Source organism: Spea bombifrons, chromosome 3 (assembly GCF_027358695.1).
Source record: "Spea bombifrons isolate aSpeBom1 chromosome 3, aSpeBom1.2.pri, whole genome shotgun sequence".
Classification (NCBI taxonomy): Eukaryota; Metazoa; Chordata; class Amphibia; order Anura; family Pelobatidae; genus Spea; species Spea bombifrons.
In genome coordinates this window covers 72,306,439-72,323,742 of record NC_071089.1, presented here as the reverse complement: position 1 = coordinate 72,323,742, position 17,304 = coordinate 72,306,439, and the positions used below count along the sequence as shown (strand labels likewise).

Below are 17,304 nucleotides of genomic sequence, written 5' to 3'. Positions count from 1 at the left end.
TATTCAGTTTTTACATAAGGATAAGGATGTAAGTGTGACATAATTGTCTTTGCAAAGAAGTAGAAGGGAAAACTGACCTGGAGTTGAAAGTTTTTAGCTAGTTCTTGGTACTGATGTGAGCTCGGGTCATCCAACTCTGCTGTAAATCCCTGATCTTTCAGAGTCACTGTAAACTCTACAGTCTGCTGCTTTGGCTGCTCCGGAACGAGGTTGGTAACCTCTAAATCCTATACAACAAAAAGAAACAAACAAAACACTGGTTATAGATGTTATATAAAATAGAATTTACATATTTAATTTACATTTTTCACAAAACGCCACAAACATTTTCACAAATACAATGTTAAAATACACATTTGGAATTTGATGTAAAATACATTCAGAAATGTGGAAATGCAAAACTTAATACACGTTATGAAAGATTTAAATGTACACATTGTATTTTCTTGGGAGTTAATAAATTATAGAAAAGTTTTTGATAAGTGCTGAATGCCTGGTTTTTGTTAACAGGTTTTCTTATAATCAGGCAGCTATTTAGATTTGTTTACAGTATCACCAAAGAATACTTGGTAAGGGGTACATTGGTCACTCCATTTGAGTATGACATTGGTTAGTGCAAAAAGGTTGTCTTGCATTAACAGATGTGGTTGAGAAGCCTGAACATGCCACAGTAGAGCCATATCCATGATGGTTCAGTGTATATATATATATATATATTACCAAAAGGTCTGAATTTACTCTTACATTCAATGTGCCATTAACACCTAGAACTATTTTTCTCACCTTCACAGAAGGCTTTGTGTCGTTGATGATTTCATTAAAGATAGTGTCATTAGACGTTACTTGTTGCGCTGGATACGAAAGTCCTGAGAGGTAGAAAATTGAAGTCATTGACACAACCACATAAAAATCATATTAAATATGGTACCCATCACATCATTTAATTTCTGAATCATTCCTCAAATGATTACATTTCATTTCATCCAATGCTAGAACTTTGCATTAAATATGAGTACGGACAGATGCACTAATGTTATATTCTGACGCAGGAAAAAAAATACTTGTAAACACATTTTAAAGGATTCCAGTACTCTAGTAAGTACCTATTTTCTGTATAGGTAAGTGGATGAATTAGTCCACTGTAGATGCATTTACTCTAAAAAGAACTATGTCTAGATGTATATTTTGTTCAGAGCAATGTAGAAAATGTTTAAACACAGAATGTACTGTACCTTAGATTTTCACTGTGAATAAAGTGCAATATCCTACTGATGTATCGTGTTGTGCTGCTGAACATTGCTAATTACCTATTGACTACAGATTTATAATTTCTACATTAAAAAAGTACAACATGTAAAAAACAAAACCAATGCAAATACACAGAGTGCGGTCTATTTAATGGAATTAAATGTTTATTTGGGCAATACAAAAAAAGGGACTTCTAGAGCTCCCAAAATACTCCCTAGGTAATGGTCCTAGCTGTATAAATCTAAATAAAAATAAGATTTAAAATAGAATAGTGCCTAAACCAAAGAAGCATTACACCACTACAAGGTTGTACCACTACCAAGCTATTAACTGGTTACATAGTGGTACATAATAGCAGACGGTAAAGAATACGCTCTGTGCAGAGAGATATTTATTATATTGTTACATCTATATACAGGTATACATACGGATAAATCTGCCTACCACTATGTTAAGACTAGCCTTATCTCTACATGTGACCAACCCCCTTCACAAAGCCATTCTCCCAGAAGATGGAGAGCTCTCGGTAGTCTACACTTGGAAGTTCCCAGGTATGGCCTTTCCTATCTACAGGAAAGTCCAGAGACTCTGACGGGGACTGACAGATGGAGGGAGACCCTGACTGCCTAGCAGGTGGTGGGAGATATGGGGTGTCAGGAAATGGAACAAGAATGACATGGGAAGACCATCGTTCAAAGAACTTCCTGTTTTGACATGGTCAGATGAACAATTTCTCATGCTCAAGGCTGGATGAGTTTGGTGTGGAAGAACATAATTGGCCCATACAGAGCCCTGAACTGAACCCTATTGAACACCTTTGGGATGAACTGGAATGGAGACTGCAAGCCAGGCATTCTGATCCATTATCAGTGCCTGACCTCACAAATGCTCTGCTGGATGAATGGGAACAGTGAAACAATTAGTGTTGTTCCTATGTGTCCATCTCGAAAGTTTTTCTGTTTTGCATTATATGTGCAGATCTCTTCTTCATAGTGGCACGAACTATCACCGTTTTTTTTAACAATATAAAAATGCTCATTCAAGCAATTATTTTGATCAATGCCTATTGAAACATTCAAGAACTTACCAGTGGTAGATGTGGGTGTTTGTTCAACAATCTCAGAAGGCAAAGTACCTTCTTCAGCAACTTCATCCCTCCTAAAGGATAATGTATATTAAAAAAAATAATATTAAAATAAGAATAATTCATGTTGAATAAAAATAGTAAACATTTGGTATTGAAAATAAACAACTAAGTATTAAATATGATAAAAGGCTATTTACCAGCATTTAGTATGCAATATTTAGCAAAGCTAAGCCAAAGTGGCTCCTCCATAAAGCAGACTAGGGATAAGCAAAGGGAGATAAAGGAGAGGGACTAAATGTAGCTCCATCTACTCGCAAACAAGCACCACTGTGCTCCCGTAATTTCTTATATCAGACATTAAGTGTACTTGTATGTATAAGCACTGTTTTAATACATCACACACCCCCTGTCCCCAAGATCCCCTTGGTGCTTGGCACAAATAATCAAAGACTCCATACCAAGTTCTTTAATGGCCTTTTTGACCTATAATAAAAATAATAATCCTTGTGTATTTCCCCTCATATTAGATGTGCCTACCTAATCAAAGACTCCATACCAAGTTCTTTAATGGCCTTTTTGACCTATTATAAAAATACTAATCCTTGTGTATTTCCCCTCATATTAGATATGCCTACCTGTCAGTAAACTTCTTCTCTTTAACTCTCTGGAAATAGAAGGAAGAATAAAACGTTATACTGTATTATGGTCACACAAATATACACATACGAATAATTATTACATTCATTATACACCTTTTCACTGAACACAATTTTCATTTAAAACAATAAAATGTTCTTAGTATAATAGATAAAAGCATAAGCGCAATGTTGCTGACTAAAGCTTACTGTTTAAACATAATTGTCATTTTCAATGCAAAAGTGCAATAAAAATGATATTATAACATCAAAAAAAGGTCAGCATTTTGCTATTGTACTTTTAGATCCTGCTTTGCTTGCTTGCATTGTGTGTTGATTTATTCAATATAATAACTTAAATTGCCTTATATGGAAAAAATGTAGCTAGTAATAAAACTTGCCTAAATCAGCATTTTTCTAACCTGCTCAAATCGATTTTAATGGCTTGGCATTGGCTGATCATCTTTTTTTTTTTTAATGAGAATGTTAGACCTAACTTTGCTAACTACTGTCAAAAAGGCAGGTCATGCACAAATATATCTTATGCACTGGAACTGATGTAACTATAAAGTTAAATTGAAAGGCAGTTCTTATTACTCAGCTCTCCAGATTAGATATGGGTTCATTAAAGTAAGATTACCAGCAAAGCGCTTTAAAATAGCATATTGCCTACACAGCTGCATTTCATTGCATACCATAGGTAGGTAGTTGTCTACTTTTCAACCTAAACGGTAGCATCATAGTATCAGCCAACTCTAAAGCAGAATAACGCATTAACAGATCCTATATCCTACATGATGCTATAATATTCATCATGTTAATTGATGTTCAGCAGTCTGTGGAAGCAATTTTTGCTTGCATTTTTTGTTTCCTGGTGCCAAGAAAATAAGTGCCTTGCAATTATTTTAGGAGGGGACCTGCCCCATACACAGCTTTTATTACGTTTATCAAAGCTACTTATGTCATGAATTTTTGTATGTCAACTAGTGTATCTTGTTTAGAGATTTCTGTCTTCTCTCGTTCAATTTATCCAGCAGATTCCAGAGGCTGGTAAGGCTGCCAGTGAATAAGAGGAGCCCAACAGCAGCCTTGGCACGTTGAATGAACCACAAGCATAGCCAAACTAATACTAAAGGTCCTCTAGTTTTTTAGATAGACCTCATGCAAAGCTGAAAAACTAGTCCTCATTATAGCACCCAATGGAATGTTTCTACACTGAACCAGAATTTGCACCAGCATTCATTTTAATATACAGAATTTATATCTCTTAGGTCATTGCATTAGACTGTAATTATATATTACAGTCAACAGGGCAATCCTATTGACAATCACATGACTATCATCTACCCATATGTTTATTATTATTATTATTGGTTTATATAGTAACATTCTGCACAGTGATACAATGGCTAAATGGGACATGAGAAACAGTGAATCTCATAGCAACTTGGACTTACAGAAACAAAAGGTTAAGAAAGCCCTGTACAAACAATCTAATGTTACTCATATCTTATAGGATCTTATAGGATTTATAAGTCTAATGTAGATCAACATGTCAATGTCAATGTCTTTTTCCCACAGAAGCGTATTTTAAAGGCGCATTGACACTATTAGAAACAGAACATTTTATCTAACTCAATTATGTATAAACCGCAACTGCTTTGTCATCTTCAAAAAATTGGAATTTTCCTTTTGGATGGTGTTCTTTGCTAAATCTTTAAGAATTTAGTTTTGTGGTCACGTGGCAGAAAGGAAAATATTGTGAAAATGGTCTATTATTCCATTCCTTTTCATGCAGAACCAATATAAATGCAGAGAACATGAACACGTTGAACAGGATAATTTACACAAGCTTATGCAATGATTTATTTGCATAATGTGTAAAATGTAACCTTCAGGAAGGTTTATTTATCCTTTTGGTTTAGCAGAGGGTTAACTGTCGGTACGCTATCACACCTTAGCAACAAGGTATTTTCAGTTCCATGAAATAATTCCACAAGGAGAGTTAGGCACGAAGGGTATTATCCATTATTATTACAAAACCTATTACTAAGTGGCTAGCTCGCTAATGAGACCGTAAGTGAGTTGAAAACATTTGTTATGGGTCCTTGTTATAAGAGACATCCTTTTCAGACTCTTACTGGCGATGACTGCTCATGATGAGTATTGTCCTTCTACGATAAAATGATTCAAATCCCTGCAACTCATGGTTTGGCTAATGGCTATGAAATATATTAAATATATTCATCAAACATAATCAGTGGCACTTTGTTGGGGGGGGGTGGGGGGTCGTTAGGCACAACTTTGTTTCCACCCCATCTAAACCCATATACAGCTGACAACAAAATTCCAGGTAACAGGGACTGTGATCAAATCTAATCATTGAAAATAGGTAAGGAGACCGCTGACAATAAATCTTTGCTTCCTAACTACTTCCTTTACTGCACTGCCAGGGGAAGAGGATGCAGCTGCAGCCAAGATGCCAGTCTCTTAGAATTAAAGACCTGATTGCAGATGCTCCTTGGGTGAGCCCTCTTGTTATGCTACTGATTTTCTGATACATTACCAATCAATACACATTAGTTAACATAATTATAAAATGGTGAAGAGGGCTTGCGGATTAAGACTTAAAACTCAAGTGCATAGTGAATTTTTATTCCAAGATCATAATAGCCTCAAACATAGAATAATGTGCGTATTTACAGTTCAAACAAAAAAAGACATCAAGGTTAAATTTAAGCATAACTATGATAATGCAAGGCAGGTTACTTTTTACTTAAGTAAATTTGCCTTCATCTTATTCTCACTAGTCAATTTATCTAGAAAAGTTAATATGAGAATGAGAAAAACTGGAACTCACCCTGTCCCAACTTAGTTCCATATGTCATATTCCAGCATATGATTGGAGGCAGGTGCACATACAGAGATTTCTAGCTCTCAAAACAAATCCACACTTAAACAGACAAAGAAATAATAGCACTTCACTTCTTTTTTGTGTCCAAGATAAAAGTTTAGTGCTGGAATGTGCAGCGTACACCAAACGAGAATTCATATTTGGTGTACACTGTGTATTCCAGCATTTAACTTTTACCTTGGATACAAAATCTCCAGGAGTGTAGTGCCATTATTTCTTTGCCCTTTTTTGTGGATTTATTATGAAAAAATTACCATTACTTTTTCATTACTTTCGAAAAGCACTGTTAGATGTATCTAATTTCCAAGATGATCAAATTGCCATTTTCCATTGTATCTCAATAATTTGTTTTCTGCTTAGGTGCTGTTTCTTATAGTTCAATACTGTGTTGACTAAAAATTTCCCTTGGCACCATTGAGCCCTTCATGTCTAAGAATTATTGTTAAATCCAGAATACCTCTGCAAAAACATCTTTTGTAGTCCAGCATGTTATTAACATCTGTTTTAAAATGTAGGGATATTTAATGTAGTGGATTCATATTAGTTTTCTAAATTATTTTATAGGTTGTTTTCTTTTTACTTCTTTTTCTGATTTTCTTTTTTATATTGATTTTAATTTATAAAGTGTTTATGTGTTTAATTAGAGATTAAATAATTTGGCCACCTATAGTGTAGTTGAGTTACACTTGCAGAGGTGGGAACCAGAACCTCATTGATCATCATCATATACACCATGGTTGCATATGAAATACACTATATGTGACACCTGATCATTACACCAACAGAGACTTTTACACCAACAGGAACATTGCATTTTAAACACATAGACATTAATATGTGGTTGGCCCCCCTTTGCAGTTATAACAGCTTCCACTCTTCTGGAAGGCTTTTTACTAGATTTTGAAGTGTTTTTGTGGGACATTTTGCCCATTCATCCAGTAGAACATTTGTGAGGTCAGTTACTGATGGTGTATTAGAAGGCCTGTGGGACTTGACTGGCTCTACTGGATGAATGGGCTAAAATTCTAACAGAAATACACTTAAAAATATTGTGGAAACTCTTCTCATAAGAGTGGAAGCTCTCATAGATGCAAAGGGGACCAACTACATATTAATGTCTATGTATTTAGAATGGAATGTGATAAAAGTCCCTGTTGGTGTAATGGTCTAGTGTCCATATGCTTTATCCATTTGCTTTATCCACATATGGATCAGTTTTCACACTGGATATTATTCTTTTGCCTTTCCTCCTTCATTTTTTTACCTTTAATTTCATGCAATATGCAATAATTTTTATAGTGTCTTCATAGTTACTGTATGCAATGTGCAAAAGCAAAAGCAAAAATATTGTTGTTCTCTAGTACAGCACGTTTAGCATATTTTATTGCAATATATTACTGTATACCAAAATAGATCTTAACTATATTTCCTTTTCCTACCAAATGTATGTGCGTAGATCTCCATTTATTATTTAATTCCCTTCTTAAGTGTACTCAGCCTTAATCTCCTTAAAGCATATATCATATGTAAAAAAAAACACTTTTTTTGCCAATCTTTAGCCTGAAGTGAACTGAAAAGGCACTACACAATTCTACTACTATTAAAGACTTTGATTCAGTAAGAAAGTTCTACTAAAATTGTTCTAAAATTACTCTTTTAAAATCCAAAGAAAGGCTTCATAGTAATACTTGGTTAATTCACAGACCATGGTACCAAAAAAAATCTCAATTTGGAAAGAAATGTAATCTTTTAATAGACCCAATTCTCACCTGTTGAATAATATCCAAATGTTCTTGGGAGCTGCTGAAGTTTTTCCCAATATCGAAAATGCAGAAAGATTCCTTTTGGCAAGAGTCAACCCAATTCTGATATTCTGTGGTCTGAGGAATGCGATCTAGAAAGATCCGGAATGCCTCCCACACAGCTTCCTGACAGACTGAAGCAAAGTACACCTGAAATTAGCACAATTGCCTAAGCACAACTCCTGACATTTCTTGACATCTGATATATGGCATAATGTAATCATTGTTTAGCATGTTTTAATATTTCATTAACATTTATCAAATAGTCATATCCATGCCTGTGAACCTATGAGAGTAGGGATCCTGAAGTGCACTTGCTTCTAGGGGAGGGCCTTTACAAGAGGTTGGGGCTACCCAGGGGCATACCTAGAGTATTTGGCACTGGGGCCACATCCTATATTTGTCACCTCCCACTTTAAAAAGTAAACCCCCCCAAAAAATTTTATATTTTCAAAAACAGGTTTTATTTTGCTTTATTCCAGTATTCCGCCCTTCTTGCGGCACCCCTACTTGTTTCCTTGTGATCTAGTGGGGTGTTTTCATGAGGAGACACACAATGACACTCTCCAGAGTCCAGCTAGCATTACACTTGAAGGACATGCTAAGTGCCACCCAGAGTGCTCCGCAACATCAGCACAATCTTGCCACACAGACAGAGCTCAGCATTCCGAAGCAGATGCACACAGACCTGCATATCAGCGATGCAGCAGCAGGACTGGAGGTCACCATCTTGAAGCTGGGGGTCAGAAGCGTAACTAGAAACTATAGGGTCTTGGTGCAGAGACTCCACCATTTTACCTAAGCTCTCCAGAAGGCCTGGTCAACTGAGCTTCAACAGAGGAGAAGCAGATGAAGAAAGAAGACAGAAGAAGAGGCAAAAGAGAGATGTGGAGCTGAGGAGAAAGAGATAGAGACACGCAAGCCCTTGAAAAAGTAGGGAGAGTCAGCCGACACAGATCACACCTCTCGCACTGCACTCCCTGCCGGACACCCGCAACTACCTGGGTCAGTTGGCAACTATGTGATCCTGTGTGCACAAAGTGGATGTGATGTCACTTCTGCACGCTGGATCAGTCAGACAAGTGTTACACCCTTGCTTGACGTCTGTGCTAGTGTGGCGCCCCCCCTGATGAGTGCTATCCAGGGCGGAATGACCCCCCTTAGGTACGCCACTGGGATTACTGAAGACAATGGCGGGGCTAGCCCAGATAGCATTAAAGAGGTTGGGAGCAGGAGGAGAACTGGGCGGACATGGCTAAACTCTGCTCATCTTCCCTACAGAATGAGAAAAGTGACCTGATGACCCAGGAAAACAGTGTTCCACCCACCATGAGAGTTCCCAGGTATGGGCACATCATTTGGTGCTCCAATGAAACCATACTTCCAGTCTACATGTGTGAAACTCAAATAACTGATATGGCTGTATTGTCCTAGAAAAGATCGTTTACAGAGGTTTGGAATACTTTTTACTGGACTGTGGTTAAAAAATCATGTAGCATTACATAACCTTTATAGGACTTTAGATGTTGCACCTGAAGAAAGGATCTATGAAGGGTCATCCACTAAAAGGATATATTTTAAGTTGAATATGTTACCCCATGAATATAATTTATTTATTTCACTTTATCCCCTCAAACAAAATGTCTAGCACCGCAATCTATGGTTGGAATGTTTGAGACAGAGAGGTCTCTGAGATTGTCTAGGGAATATATGGGGAAAACTGCATTTTCCCAGTTTCTTTTGTTAATTCCCATAGCTGTCAATGGGCAGCCACCACAATTAATCTGCTTGATCTGCCTTTCCATCTATGTAGAATCATAGTAATTTCCTTTTGTTACTAAAAAGAGAGTTAACTATTTTTTAATTAGAACATTAATAGAGTTAGCAATATCGAAGACATTATTAAAACACAGATAAACAAATCCCATGTGGATCTTTGAAATACAAATACTAACTGAAATAAAACTTTTATATTTAAATAGCTAAACCATTCATAACATTTTATTATATCTTTCAGGGAAAACTAATTTGATATTATACTAAACAAGACAAGATTTTGCATGTTTCGCCAATTTCTCACTATATCGGTGCAAGTAAGGATTTGTAATAATAAAGCAGACAAACCCACAAGGCATTGAAAATTAATTTCAACGAAACAGACTGGAAAGCCCGAACAAATTTATATGACAGCAGATAGTAAAGCACATAAACTAATAAGAAACAACAGAAGCCGTTAGAGATCAATGTTTAACAATGTAAAACTGGAATACTGGACAGGTGAAGTAAAACTGTGCATTGCAAGTTTTGTTTTGTTCAAATACAGTGTTTATTTCCCTAGTATTTAACCCCTTCAATCCCAGGGGTTTTTGTTACCTCAAAGCCCAGAGCAATTTTTCCATTTTTGGGGTATGTCGGTTTAGTGATGATTCTCTTTTCCTGTGAATAGTGTACCCATGTAAACTATATATTGTTTTTTCAAGGAGAAATAGAGCTTTCGTTTGATACCATAGTTGGATGATTAGCTGAAAATTTAGAATGAGAAATGTAGTAAAAACTAGCGAAGATTAGAAAAATAAACTAATTTTTTTTACATTTTCCCTCTGAATCCTCACAAAATTAGGTAAAGTGATGGAAAATCCCCTCCAAATTTATTAATTCAGGTGTCCTGATTTCAGAAATACCTAATTTATATAGATTTTCCAGACTTTCCCAGCACCAGGGAGCATACTGTTAGGTGTACAATTTAGGTGTAATAATTTTTATGCCTATGGCTTAACGGGTTTGGGGGTTGTGAACGGGGCCGGAGGTTTATACTGGCTAGATGTTATGCTAGGGCAATGGGAAGTAAGGTTTTTTAATAATTTTTTTATTATCTTTTTTTATATATTTGTTTTTTAATTTTTTTTAATTTTAATTTTTTTACATTTTTTTTTATTTTTTATATATTATTTTTACACAGAAATGGTTAGAGGTCCTCCTAGGGACCTCCTGAACATGCCAGTGATGTCACAATGACATCACAGCTCACATTATATATATTTTTTGTATTATTTATATTATTATTTTAATGATTTATTTAATATTATTTTAATTTCAGGACGGGAGGGGGAGTGAGAGACATGGTTTCTCACTCCCCTCCCCGCGATCCCCCTGTACCGATCACACTGTTATCTCTATGCAGGTCCTCACAGACCTGCATAGAGATCGCAGCGTCTCTGTGCTTCATCGGAGGGCAGGATATCCCCGCAGGGGATATCCTGTCCTCCGATGACCTTCCGGGTTACGTCAGCAGTAATGCAACCCAGAAGGGAATGCCCGATCGCGCGTTTGCAACTGCGCGATTGCGCGATCGGGCACTTTCAACTGTAACAGCTTACCGGCTTTCATGCCGGAAGCTGTTACAGGAGATCAGGGGGGAGTCTCCCATGCCTGGTCTCCCATGCAGCGGCAGGGATGTGTCCCTGACGCTGCACGAAGGGCTGGACGTACGTGGACGTTTTTTGGATGTCCCGGTACGTCTAAAGGGGATTGAAGGGGTTAAGTTCTAGTCCATGTCTTCGGCTATTTGTAAATGCTCTGTAAACAAACTACCATTAATTCACAAATGTATGAGTTGTAGGTTAGATGAGATAAAGCATATAACCTCAAAAAATGTTTCTCCTGAGCAAAAAACTGACTTGGCCTTGCAGAATGGGTCTCCTGGACCATCAGGGAAGGAGGAATATGGCTGCTGACCCAGGCCATAGCTTGGGCAGGACGGCATTTCATTCAGTGGATGGGTGCAACAATGCTGGGTCAAAGTAGAAGGTAGAAGAGTAACTTCTACGTCTTTCCTACATGGATCTTAAGGACAGGCATCCTCTAGATCTAGATCATCTGAGCAGGGCCCTCCTCACCTGTTGTCTCTGTAAGTCAAATTGTTATGTTACATACTACTTGTTATGTCCTGTCCACCCATTGTACAGCGCCACGGAATTTGATGGCGCTATATAAAACAATAAATAATAATTATAGTAATTATCACCCTCCTTCCGCTTGGATATTGGGATGCGTATCACTGTATGTGTTGGCTGTTTGGTGTTCTGTGTTTTCAATTGTATACCACAGCAGCAGAGGAACCCCCCCCCCTTTGGTCAGCATGATGTGATTGTACCTTGGAGGCTGAGCTTGAGCTTGGGGAGGTGGGTCCAGCTGGCAGCTGATGGCACCTGCTGTGCCAGAACTCTTGGTTGTACGGGGTGTTAGCCCCCTGCTGGGCGTATACCTAGCAGCTGCTGGGTTGTTATAGGTTGATGTTATATGGTTATTGTAACTGATTTTCTGACATGAAGGAGTTAGTAGAGCTGTGGCCAGGACCTAAGCAGGATGTGGGCCTTCATACTGTGTAGTTATAGAAACATTTATGTTGGCTTTGTTTTGGTTACTGGTCATCAAACAGACCTCTTGGACTGTCCTGTTCAATTGCAGTATATACTGTATTTCCAGTTGCCCTACCTAAGTGGCTAACATATATCCACAATGGACATGGGACCAAAACCAGGCAAGAAATTACTGGGAACTTGCAAACACGCATCTGTAATGCCTGTGCAAGCTCACACAATATTTCACGTATTAAATTAAGTAATGCGCTTATCCCACACCTAAAATAAAATTACATTCAATCTTACCAAACACGTGAGGGTAGTCTTCTCAATAAATATCTCAAAAGAGAAAGCAAGGAATAGCACTCACACTTCCTGAAGCACAAAAGTGTATCCAGCTGTAATCAGACCTTTATGGTTTCTGTGTGCTCCAGCAAGCCACGAGGCAGAAACAAATCAACGAACAGCATCAGCATTCAGTATATTTAATGTAGCAAAGAAACAAAATAGCATCTTACATACATAGCAAGGCTCATGTATACAGTAATTTCATTCTGCGCCACCTCTGTATACAACTTCCGGCACCCAATGAAGATCTTCTCTGTTGAGATATTTATTGAGAAGACTACCCCATATGTTTAGTAATATTAGGTGTCACGTTATTTTAGGTGTAGGATAAGCGCACTACTCTATTACTGTTTACAGATTCTTTATTATTATTTAGTTTCGCTTTTCCTTTTTCTTCCACGTCAAGGATACAGAAAGAAAAATAGGGGTAGGGAGTAACATACAGCTTATGAAGATAAGTACAATGTATACAATACTGGTGCCACAATCTACAGTTAAGCTTGTGTTTCCAGATTTTATTATGTGTCCAGTGGTGAGACACTAGTGGGAGTGGAGCTGCTGTCCACATACACACACAAGTGCTGTACACATTTTTTTTTTATGTATTAAATGAACCTTAGTGTAATGAAGCAAAGGTCAACACTTTCTAATTTAACTAAGCAACATGTGACATTAAATACGAATAGACCTAAATTGGGTATTACAGTATATGAAATATGTTTACTAAAGGGTTAAAGGTAAAAGGCTATATGTTACAGTGAGTTTTATTACAAGGTGGAAACAACTGAAAAAAACAACAAGAATATGTTGTGAATCTCTATGAATAACTATGGTCCATGGAATAGTAGAATTTCATGAAGCCTTTCTATGATGAACATAGAGTCTTGTCTGGCACATTTGTGGTTATGTAGCAACTGAAAAGACTTAAGTGCCATTAGTTCAACTGCAGGAGATCATGGAACTGAGCCTCCATTCCATTAGCGTGTGACATAAAGTATGTGACACGGATCCTACACGAAGACAAGCTTTGAAAAGATAATGCTCAATTTGAAGTTAACATTTCATTTTTAAGATGTTTCTCCGATAGTTGTCATCTATGCTTTCCAAGCCATTTACTACCTGTGTGTGATATTTTTGTAAGTTCAAACAATGACATCAATTCAACTGGATGACACAAAAAAAAAACAATGTACAAATCTCTCTATAAAATACAATTTTATTTTGGATAATTGATTCCATAAAAGATAGGCCTAACCAAAAAACTGTTAGCTCCACAAATTTACATTTTAATAAAAACTGGGCTTACACCTCTCTAATCTCATCTCCAGTCTATGTGTTGTGAAATGAGAAGGAAAACAGTCATATGTTCTGCTCATTTTCATTTCCAGAAGGCAAAATAAAATACACAGAAAAATAATCCTTCATAAATGATGGCACAGCATCTTATAGCTTTTATACATGCATATCGTTACATAACTAAACATTTCCTGAGCCATTCATCAGGCCATCTTGAAATCAAATCAGGACTTGGAGCAGACTCCCAGAAGACATGGTAGAGGCTTGTACAGTGAGGGAATTTAACCCCAAGAGTGCCAGCTACGTACATCTCCACAGCCAGCTACAGACGTTGTATGTAGAGGCACTTTCAGCCACCTCCAGAGCAATCAACATCACCTCATTGATTCAACTATACACGATACTCGCTCAGCCCTTCTTGCAGAAGAAACGTTTCCAGGGATCAACCTTAATAATGCATGGTGAATTTGGGAAGACGAAACCACAACTCCCTCTTTATCGAATAAACTCCATTAAATTCAGTCCATTGGTTTTTAATATGCCCTGACAATGAGCAAACTGCTCGTTATGTGATGATACCAAGTACTCATTACTTATTGAATTCATAGTGTAGTTTAATGATACTACTAAATAACATGTTTATACTATGTAGCATGGCATTAAACATACATATAAGAGGTCCATTAACTTCTAAACTGTGTGATTTTCCAATATTATCATGGAATTATAATAATAAATATTTATATTACTGATAGGTTAGATCGTGCCAAAAGAAACAACAGAGAGACAACAATTCAATTATAGAAATACAGAAATAGTTTTATGCATATACCAGGCTTTTTGCAATTTACCCAAATATTCTAAACGGTAAATACAATATTGTTTTTACCAATTTTTTATTTCAGTTTTACGAAAAAAAAATATTTGTCAAGATAGATCTATTTATTTGGCAGCGAATAAAGCTGTCACACTATTTACACTAGGGGAGTCGGAAGTTTTACTTAAAGTCTCACCTAGCATGGTGTCTGACACTGAGAAAATCAGATTATTTCAGCTTTTAGAACAAGACATGAGATCACAGATATATATACAAGTTAGCAACAATACAATGTGCTACATATTTTTCATACATTGTTTAAAAATAGGAGCCAATTTTTTATGCACCATGCACAGTTCACAGTGAGAAGAGTCCAGGAATATCTTTGAATAAACAATTATTTTAGTCGGTTTCTCAACTATTAAGGAAGTCATTTAAGGATTAGGCCCAGAGTGACATTGTAGCACATAAATGGTGCCTTAATGTTTTGCTGCCAAATACCTTTCCTCAAGATACATACATTTAGTTACTGACACCCCAGTCAAAAAAGTTACGATTAAAACAAATCCAAAGAAAAATGTAAAAGAAACCATATCAGATCAAAAAGTTTGGTGACTCAACTGATCACTTTAAAAACAGTGAGCAAGGATTTATATAATTTATATCATGCCGGGGCTCAGTGAGGGTGCCTCATACTAGCCCAAACCCTCCCCTGCTGCCGATCGCTCCATGAAAGCGATCGTGCACCCTTAACCCTTTCAATTTTAGGGGTTAATGTTGAGAGAGGAAAATACATATGGGGGATTCTGTGGGTGTATTTGTATACTGTCTCTTTAAGTCCTTTGTCATATGTAGCTACAGAAAAATACAGACTTTAATTTGATAATAAATTACTTTTGTTACGTTTTTCAATTTCTCTTTCTGATAGATGTTTGAATGAGTAAATAATGTTTCCAAAAGTTTTTTTGTTTATCACCTTCATTTTTTAGCTGTAACATCTTAATAGTTGTATTGATTGGGATATGGATTGATGAAATTATTAACCAGTCTCTAAGCAATACATTTACAAGATGAATATACCTATTTACTAGACCATATTGAACACATCCTCCAACTCATAATTTAAAAGCGCAAATGAAGCTTTGGCTCTGCGAGTACTTTAATAGGAATTCTTCAACAAAAGAAATACAATTAAGGCACTTATCTGATACAGAAGAGGGTGCTCTTTTTCTACGGTACTGCTAATCTTGCCAATGATTGACTGATTGCTTGAAGCAATCGGTGGCAGGAAAGTGCTCCCATTTAAATCAATGGCAGCTCTTTCCACACATTAGTATGGGGTCTTTACAGACCCCTACACTCTGCATTTTCTGAGGCAACACTGAAACTGAATGAAGGTGAGTCTATCACGTGCATAGAAATGTGTACACATGAACACGTCTCCTCCATGGTATTTAGCTGGGGTATCTGGGTAGAGGCTAATGTATATGGCTGGATTCTGCATTCATCAATGGTGGGACTGTCTGGGACATTCTACTGACTCTTTAAGACCTTTGTCATATTAAGCTACAGAAAGAATGGACTTGATGATTGAATGAGCAAATAATGTTTCCAAAAGGTTTTTTGTTTATCACTTTCACTTTTTAGCTGTAACATCTTAATAGGTGTATTGATTAGGATATAGATTGATGAAATTATTAACCAGTCTCTACGCAATATATTTACAAGATGAATTTACCTATTTACAAGACCATATTGAACACATCCTCCAACTCATAATTCAAAACAGCAAATTAAGCTTTGGCCTAAAGGTAAATTAATGTCTTGTTCTTCAATTCCCAATGTGTGGAAATTATTTTATGATAGCCTTCTCCTAAGATAATAGGATTTGATGTGCAGTAAAATCAAACATGGCCTTATGGGACACAGATATACTTCATTTCCATAAAAATGAAAAAAAAAACCAAAAAAAACAAATACACTGCCAGACTATGAAAATAGAAAGCTAAAATTTAAAGTAGTAGAAGACTTAAAAAATAATTTGATAATGCATACATTTACAACGAAATAACACGGACTGTGCTGTTGCGTAAAAGAATAAATATTAAACTGAAATGTAACTATTGCAGATGACACCAATTCCAGCTAATTAACTTAATTGAAAGTTGTCTCACATAATAATACAATGTAGATATAAAACACAGAATACTTAACCACAAAATAATTAAAATTATACAATAAAGCTTTATGCTTAACCATACATGGAATAATAATAGAATTCATCTGTTCTCTACAATTGAGATATGTTATTTCAACAAGAAGATTGATTAACATTTCTGGGTATAATAGTCTACTATCAACTCTTAGAAAAAAAAACACATAAAATTAATTAAATTCCAATGGAACTAATCCATATGGTATATTAATAACAAATACACCTAACAAAGAACCTGAATGATCATTTCTTTTCTAATATGGTTCTTTGTCAAAAAAAGAAGAGCAAAATGAAATCATTAAATATGAACTTATTAAGTTGCATGTCACAAAGCTGCTTCTAGATTTATATTTTTTTTTTCCCTGGTGTTAAAAACTTTGGGATTCACATATTAAAAAAGAGGCACTCTAATTGTAACCGAATTAAAAAAAAAATACAAAAAATAATTAAGTTCTTTCTGCATAGGATTATTTTGCAAACTGTTAATAATTAAATCAACTGAATCGCTACTTATCAGCTATACATTATACAGGGCCAAACTGGCCGTTCTTGTAGGAAAACATTACGGATTCTGAAAGAAC

General features: G+C 36.2%; 1 protein-coding gene across 1 annotated transcript in view; it reads right to left on the bottom strand.

The window, feature by feature from the left end:
• IMPG1 (interphotoreceptor matrix proteoglycan 1) overlaps nucleotides 1–17,304 on the bottom strand; it is an 85,540-nt gene that overhangs the window by 66,525 nt on the left and 1,711 nt on the right. Inside the window, exons 2-6 of the mRNA XM_053461090.1 lie at nucleotides 7,654–7,820; nucleotides 2,971–2,999; nucleotides 2,336–2,406; nucleotides 784–866; nucleotides 78–227 (exon numbers count right to left, since the gene is read on the bottom strand). Of these exons, the coding sequence (XP_053317065.1) occupies nucleotides 78–227; nucleotides 784–866; nucleotides 2,336–2,406; nucleotides 2,971–2,999; nucleotides 7,654–7,820 (500 nt within the window). The remainder of the gene's footprint in view (nucleotides 1–77; nucleotides 228–783; nucleotides 867–2,335; nucleotides 2,407–2,970; nucleotides 3,000–7,653; nucleotides 7,821–17,304) is intronic.